The 8802-nt window shown below is 39.8% G+C and overlaps 1 protein-coding gene across 3 annotated transcripts in view; it reads left to right on the plus strand.

The window, feature by feature from the left end:
* LOC6594087 (putative mediator of RNA polymerase II transcription subunit 12) overlaps positions 1–7512 on the plus strand; it is a 54065-nt gene extending 46553 nt beyond the window's left edge. For 2 of the 3 annotated variants that reach the window (XM_026994553.1, XM_026994555.1), the window contains exons 2-3: positions 118–813; positions 4778–7512. In XM_026994553.1, the coding sequence (XP_026850354.1) occupies positions 118–813; positions 4778–6894 (2813 nt within the window). In that variant the 3' untranslated portion in view covers positions 6895–7512. The remainder of the gene's footprint in view (positions 1–117; positions 814–4777) is intronic. The other variant, XM_026994554.1, reaches the window with a different exon arrangement.
* The last annotated feature ends 1290 nt before the right edge of the window (positions 7513–8802 follow it).

Raw genomic sequence — 8802 nt, forward strand, 5'->3', positions numbered from 1 at the left:
CGATCGTTTTTTTGTTTTTTTTGCTGTTATGCAATTGAACAGCTGTCATGGCAAATCAATTGATTTCTTTGCCATCTCCTTAACTAATCAATGGTTTTCCTTTCTCTTTCTTTTTAGGCGGCGTAGCCCCTGGAACTCCATCAGCGGCCATGATCATGGAAGGGCTTGAAACCCTGGTGACGCCAACCCATCACTGCTCATTCCTGCTCACCGAATCGGCCGCTGCGGCCCATTTTAATGTCTTGAGCTTCGACACGTGCCTCTACAAGACGACCACTGCCGCCCAGAGTAGCAGTCCATCGGCAGGTGGTGCGGGCACTGCCTCAGCCTCGTATCTGAGTCCGGCCCAGTTTGGACAGACCTCGGCAGCGGCCTCCACATCATCATCATCGTCATCGTCGTCGTCGTCGCTGTTGCAGCACTATACCACAGCTTCGGCGGCGGCTGTTGCAGCTGCAGCTGCCCATCATCATCATCAACAGCAGCAGCACAACAACAGCAGTCCCAACAATTCCGTTCTACGGGCTCGCAATCAAACGGCCACACCCACGCAGGGCGGCAGTCCCAGCAACGTGGCCGTGCAACCGAGTGCCACGGCCAGCAGTGGTCGCAACTCGGCCTCGCATCTGAGCCTGCTGAATACCAGCCAACACGGCGGCAGTCCTGTCACAGCCACCACGGGCGATCACACGGAGGGGTACAAGCATCCGATCGAGGCACTGCCGGGCGATCTGAACACCCCGGTGACCACATCCAGCGATATACCCTCGTTCTTCGGGCCATCCACAGTGGCGGAGCCACCTCCAATAACCGGTAAGTGTTAGCCCAAGACAGGGAGGGAAAGGAGTGCCTTTGAAGCCAAGGAAACCCCCCCAAAAGGGCTATCTTTAGGCCGATTTTTAGGGCTTCTAATGACTAGTGCCCCGAAGAGCAGTGCTGCAAAGTCTAGGCCCCACAAACAAACTTCAAAGCTTCCCTTGAAACCAGAGTTTTCTCCGTTGAAAGATTCCTTCTTTTTGGCCAAACTTTCGCCCATAAAATAGTTTAAACAGATATTACCTATAGGCTATATATATACCCTAATCTGTGAGCATAAATCTTCGTTGAAAAAACCCTCGAAAACATTTATAGACCTTCTGTTTTTTTGTTTGTTTCGCCTTGAAGTTCGTTTCTTTATCGGCCTGCTAATGGATGCTGTTGCAGCAGCAGCAGCTGCCACATGTGGCAGTGGCACAGCCAGTTGCAGTTGCAGTTCCTGCTGCTTGGAGTCTAGAGTCCACCAACTAATCCGTTGTCAGTCTTAAGACTCAACATAAATCAGCCTCAAATGGAAGTATGCAAAAAAAAAAAAAAAACAAAAGAGAGAAGCAAAATTGTCGTATCTTTTGGCTTTAATTCTCTTTCTCTAGGCTTTTCCTTTCTTTTCCCTACCCGCAAAAACAAGTTCAAAATCTAAAGCAAACATTTCAAAATTTCAGTCAAGTACCAATTTTCGAGATTTTTTTTTTGTTTTCGATTTATTTGATTTATTTATTTTTTCATTTTTTGTTGGTTTTTTTTCTCTTTTATTTTTGTGTTCATAATTTTGTTGTTGTTATTATTAAATTATGGGGCATGTTAAGAGGTCTCCGGTCTCCAAGAGTCTTATACATCGTTTCTTTCCATTTTGATTACGCGGCCGTAAATATAAATTAATAAAAATGTTGACATCCCAAATGGCTATATCTCTATATAGACTATAGAGAATTTATGTCATAAATGTCTCGGGATACCCTTTACATATAGGGTATTGTGGTTTAGAGGTGACTTTTGTAGGGATATGAATAGGAAAAAAATTTAATTATAAAAACAAAAACAAAAAAAAAAACTATGTAAAAGAAATAAAAAATTATTTAAAAAAAATAAGGTAAAAAAAAATTATTTTACTAAAATAATAAATTACATATATAACAAAAAATTAAAAATTGAATACAAAAAAAATATATAAAACAAATAAGAAATCATATGAAAATATACAATTATTTAACAAAAATAAAAAATTATAATCAATAATACAATTTTTACAAAAAAAAAATGTTTATAATAAAATATAAAGTTATATAAAAAACAAAAAAATTATTATAAAAAAAAATGTTTTTAAGGATAAAAAAATGTCCAAAAAGTCGAAAATAGCAACAACAAATCTTTACAAAAACTCGAAAAAAATTCTGTGAAAACTAAGAAAAAAACAATTTAAAAAAAATACAAAAAATAAAAATAAATTAATTTTATTTACAAAAATTATCAAAAAATTCCAAAATAGTTTCCTTTCACTTTGAAGACCTTTCAAAACCAAATATTTCCCTCTTTTCGTAGTACATAGACTGGAACCCGTAAGATCATAAGTTCCGATATATTTGAGTGTGTAAAAACCGTTTAATCTCCCCCAAAGTTAGTCTCTATTCCTTTTTCTTTTAAACATTTTATATTTTATCTTATTTTTGCACTTTTTATTGCATTTTATTTTTTCCCTCATTGCTCATTCTCATCGCTCAGATATTTCTTATAGATGGGACTGCATAATAATAGGAAAACCCAATTTTAATTAATCTCTAGAACAGCAATAAAAAGAAAAAGGCAATAGCAACAATAGCAGCGCATGTATTAAACATTTCCGTTCAGTGTCAATGTTTCGAGAGCAATTTTCTCACTCGCGCGAAACGCGACTCAAGATACGAGGGATATCGCACACACACACGACTATATGTATATATGTACATATGTATCTTTCCAGAGACATATATGTCGCTGCATTTCTAATTGAATTAAGGCAAAGCAAATAAAGTATACTAGATTTGCTGCTGCTATCAAAAACAATTGGGTTTAATTGTTCTTTCTTTCGTTCGTACGAAGATACATTCTGTTCCAGACAGATTTTCACTTTGGAGATACATTTTTTTATGACAGACTTACAGATTAACTTTGAAGATACAATTTTCTAGCTTGGTTTACTCCGAAGATACAATTTTTTTTTGATAGATTTAGTCCAAAAAAATTTTTATCCAGACAGATTAGCTGTGGAGATACATTTGCCTTGGGGATATATAGTTCAAGATAGATTTACTCTAAAAATACACATTTCTAGACAAATTTGGTCTAAAGATACATGTTCCTAGACAAATTTAGTCTGAAGATTCATTTTTCTGGACAAATTTAATCAAAAGATACATTCTTCTATACAAATTCACTCTAAAGATACACTTTGATAGACAAATTTAATCTAAAGAAACAGTTTTCTAGACAAATTTAGTCTAAAGATACATTCTTCTATACAAATTCACTCTAAGATACACTTTTTTAGACAAATTTACTCTAAAGATAGAGTTTTCTAGACAAATTTACTCTAAAGATACATTTTTCTAGACAAATTAACTCTAAAGCTTCAGTTTTCTAGACAAATTACCTCTAAAGATTCAGTTTTCTATACAAATTTACTGCAATTATACTTTTTTCTAGATAGATTAACTCTTTGGATACATTTTTCTATACAGATTTTCTTGCATCAATTGAAAATGCATAAAATCGCATATATCTTTCGTATGTTTTTTCGAAATAAAATAAGTTTTTGCTTATAAAGACAGAAGCCAAAAAAATGTCACTCATAAATTTTGTGCACCCACGCACAAAAAAAAAACAAACGCTGACCAAAGCCAAAACAAAAAAAAAAACACAAATAAAGAGAAACAAAAATAAAACGGAGACACAGAGACAGAAATCATAGACATGGTTGAGTTTTCAAATGAAAATCCATTAAACAATTTGCATGACAATGACAGAGCGGCTTTTAATCGCCAAAATTGGCAAGAGATTTGGGGACTTGAAACAGAAGAGGGCATTAGTTAGTCATGTGTCCAAAAAAGAGAGATGTATAGATCGCTCTCCCTCCCCTAGAGAGACAGAGAGATGTGAGGGAAAGTCTGGCTCCAGACATCTTTCTTTCTTTAGTTTTTTTTTTTTTGGGACAATAATAATTTGCCCTGACAGCATTAATGAGGCTTGCAATATATATTGTTGTGCTCGTAGAACAATAGGATGATTTTGTTATCGCTAAAAATTCTGTGAATTCAAGCGCATACAATGCCCCCAGCCGGCCCCCTCTCAGTCCCCCCGCCCGGACTGCAAGCAGATTGATGTCGCTGCACATTAGGCGCACTGCGCACTGCACACTGCACACTGCAACTCAATCAATATCCAGGCTAAAGCCGCACAGTCCACAGGCGGCATTAATGACAAGAATCGTGAAACACAGAAAAAAAGGAAAAACAAAAAAAAAACTGTGCTGGGCAGCCGCGTAATTAGTCTTCTCGCCCGACACTTTTGCCTTGCCCCAAGTGCAACATTTTCTGTGTCTCTCTTTGGCTTCTTCTTGTGGCCAAGATGCTGCTGCTGCTGCTGCTGCACGATGAGCGATGAGCGATGATGCCGACCTCCCGTGTTGTTCGATTTCCGCGAAATCAAAGCGCAGCCCAGCTGCAAAGTACTCCCCGAGTATTCCAGTAGCTACCCAATGCCAATGCCATTCAAGCGAACTGTGATTGATATCGCACCCATGCAATCCAGCAGCAGAAACAGCAGTAGCAGGGGCGGGCAGGCCCAGGGGGCAGGGGTAATGGTAAGAGGAGTAGACGCCAATCCATTCATTCCGAAAAAGATTTTCAAGGAAGAGAATTTCTTAAAATATATATACAAAAATCTACAAAACTAATTCGTTTCTTGCACTTCTGTATCCATTTTGCAGGCTCTATTGCTTCAGAGGATCTCTCGCTGGAACCTCAAGTGGCGCTATCGGTGGGGAGTCCTGTTTTATCATCCGTTTGTAGTCCGTTGAAGGAGGAGCGTAGTACGCCGCCAGCATTGACTATCGTTAAGGAAGAATCAAGTAATAATAGTTGTAATATGTATCCACAACACAACAACAACAACAACACATCATCCGCAACAACAACAACTACAACAAAACAGACAACAAGCGAAAGCAACAACAACAACCACACAACAACAGAGAGCGTTGGTTCGCCAGTTAACACTCAACAACACCAACAACAACAACAACAGCTGCATCATAGCAACAACAACAACTCTCACCAACAACAACAACAACAACAGCCACAACACAGCAGCTCCCCGCCGCAGCATCAGCAACATCAATTCCAACAACAACACCAAATATTACACCAACAACAAAATCAACAACCACAACAACAATTACCACATCATCACCACCACCACCACCATCATCATCATCATAATAGTCATCTACAGCAACAACAACAAACTCAACAACAACACCAACAATCTCAACAACAGCTGCAACAACAGCAACATCAACAGCTGCAACACCAACAACAACAGCAACTCCAACAACACCAACACTTTCAACAACAAGTACAACAACAACAACAAACTGGCAAAATCTCATATCGTGGCATTTTCACCACAACAGGAAACGCAATGAATGCCGCAGCAGCAGCCGCGGCTGCCCAACAGCAGCAGCAGCAGCATCAGGCGCAACAGCAGCAACAGCAACAACAGCAACTTCCTTCCCCACAATTGAGTGTCCTACCCGGACAGATGTCGCCGCCATCAAATAGTTTGGGCAACAGTTGGGGCCTCCCCTCGCCGGACAAGTCGCTCTTCCAGCCACCGATGTTCGCACACTACGCCACCATGCAACAGCAGCAGCAACAACAGCAGCAGCAGCAACAGCAACAAGCTGCCGGTGCCACACCCTCGCCATACGATGATGGACGGGCAGCGGCAGCAGCAGCCGCCGCCCAGCATGCGGAACTCCTGGGCTTGTCCATGGATTGCACACCGTTGCTGCTGAAGCAACCGCCGCCCACATATGCGGGTCCCTCGGTGTCCACGGCGGGATTCGCCAGCCTGGCTGAGCTCCAGAGCAGCCACGACCAGCTGCAACAGCAGCAGCAGCAGTATGCCGTGCGCTCACAGCTCTCGAGCGTGTCTACGCCGAAATATCAATGGCTGGACTCTCCGGCGGACTATGCGCCACAGCAGCAGGTGCAGCAAGTGCAACAGGTGCAGCAACAGCAACAGAATCTTGTCCTGCCGGGGCCCACATCCTCGGCCAGCTCCAGCAATGCCGCCCTGGGTGTGCTCATCCCCAAGCAGGAGACCTATCCCGACATGCAGCCCAATTCCAATGGAACGGGCTACTCTGGGGCCTCCGGTGGATCAGCAGCTGCAGCTGCTGCCGCCGCCGCCGCCGCAGCGGCTGCTGCCGTGCAACTGGCCGAATATAGTCCCTCCACCAGCAAGGGCCATGAGATACTGTCCCAGGTCTATCAGCAGAGCACTGTGCCGCTTAAACTGGTGCCCGTCAAGCCGCGCAAGTATCCGAATCGGCCGAGCAAGACGCCCGTCCATGAGCGTCCCTATGCCTGTCCCGTGGAGAACTGCGACCGGAGGTTCTCGCGCTCGGACGAGCTCACCCGCCACATACGCATCCATACGGGTCAGAAGCCCTTCCAGTGCCGCATCTGTATGAGGAGCTTCAGCCGCAGCGATCACCTCACCACCCACATACGGACCCACACGGGCGAGAAGCCATTCAGCTGCGACATTTGTGGCAGAAAATTCGCCCGCTCCGACGAGAAGAAGCGCCACGCCAAGGTCCATCTCAAGCAGCGCATCAAGAAGGAGTCCAAGTCACGGGGCGAACAGCAGTCACAACAGCAACAGCAGCAGCAACAGCAGCAAACACAGCTCCAACAGCAACAGCAACAACAACAGTTGCAACAACAGCATCTCCACCAGCAGCAATATCAGCATCCGCATCATCATCTGTTGCATGCCGCCGATCTGGCGATTGTCACCTCAAGTGCGAGCATGTAGAGTCTAGAGAATTCAGCATCATCCATTGATCCGAAGCCACCAGCCGCCGGCTCGGGGAATCTACAGTCCCTGCAGCAGCCCCATCTCGATCTATCGCTGGCCATCGATGAGAGTGGATTCCCGTTTGAGTTGACCTCCGATTATGGCACCATATCGCCGCTATCGAGCCCCCTGAAATTCAATCATCTGTGGGCCAATCACGAGTACTACAAGGACAATCCATCCTCTGAGATCTGATCAATCAATCAATCGCTGATACTGATGCTGAATAATCTTACTAGTTTGTAGTTGTAATCCAGGGGTTGTGCTAGATGGAGAAATCAATTTTCAAGACATTAAATCTTAAAGAAAAACCATATGCTACGATAAAACATACGATAGTTAATATATATCACACATCAATGGAAAAAAAAACACACACACAGATTTACTAACCATACAAAAAAAACACACACACAAAATGCTGTTGAAAGTAATCGAAAGTTATCGATATCGATCAAAAATATCGAAATTACAAAAACGTGGTGATCGAAAAAATTATTATTTCGGTCGAAATGTTATCGAATATTATTTATTCGATGGATTGATGATGAAAAAGTGATCGATAAATTATCGAAAATAATCGAATTGATGAATAAACATATAAAAAATAATACAAAATATAAAATATACAAAAAAAAATGGGAAAATATTTAACTTATGTCTCTAATACTGTGATCTCATGTGTAATAATTATTAATTTTAATTTCCTTACATAACTAAAAACAAAAAAAACAAAAACCACACACAACACAAAATAATTTTAAAAATTATAATCCTTTCGCCTTTTGCCTTTAGCTAATGTTCATTTTTAAAAAATGCTAACACACAAAAACACACACTAATTTATTGCATTTTAAAAATAATTATAAATACAAAATATATATCGATTATAATGATTAACTTATTGTCTTAAAGGTATAGATTTAGGTTTTAACACACGAACAAATAACTAAATAAAAAATCTTAGCATATCATTTTGTTTCCTCTAAGCATTATAAATTTAAAAGAATTAAATTTACAAAATTAAAGCGAACATTGTTTGACATAATGTTGCCCATTGTACTTCCTTAAAAATGATTCGAAATCAATTTAAAAAAATTATCAGATATGATTATTTTATTTAATTTTATTATTATTATTTTTTAATTTATAAATGTTCAATATACTGTAGAAAACAATTTCTTATTAGTTGTTACAATTTTTTGGATCATAAGTTGAGTTAATTTTTATATACAATTTAGTTTTAAATTTAATTTTGACAAAATATATAACAATTTTTTAAAAAACAATTTATTTTTGGTTTTTGCCTTTTTTTTAAATATCGAAAAACTTCATAAGTGTTAGACAATAGGAATCTTTGATAAGTTTCTAGCTGAAAATGAAGCTGAGCCTGGTCAAGCGTTATGCAGCAGCGCACATCGGTAGCACACACGTATACACACATACATATATTTAGGATGTTGAATGTTCAGATTATTGTGAAAATAAGGCCTAACGAATACCACAAAAATGGAACTCTTGTGCTAAATATAAGATATAAGAGGGAGTGCTGAAATACGAATGTAACGAATGGTTTGAAATCTATATATTTTTTAGGCAAAACAATTTATATTGAAAAATATATATATTTGCATAGCCGCTAACTGAAAGACACAAATTAGAAGGGGATTAAGTGTAAAATTTAAGGTATGTAGGATAATAGTATTTCTATAGAAATATGTGGATTTAAGGGCAGTGCCAAGATCTTGTTCTATATATATTTGTATTGAGAGTTTGTCGTTTCTGATACCCCTCATTCCCGCATACAAAAAAAAATGCCTACAAACCAAACAAATAAATGTGTGAAACTTATGTGCCATTAAGAAA

The sequence above is a fragment of the Drosophila persimilis genome, unplaced genomic scaffold, assembly GCF_003286085.1.
Source record: "Drosophila persimilis strain 14011-0111.01,24,50 unplaced genomic scaffold, DperRS2 tig00003933-arrow-pilon, whole genome shotgun sequence".
NCBI lineage: Eukaryota > Metazoa > Arthropoda > Insecta > Diptera > Drosophilidae > Drosophila > Drosophila persimilis.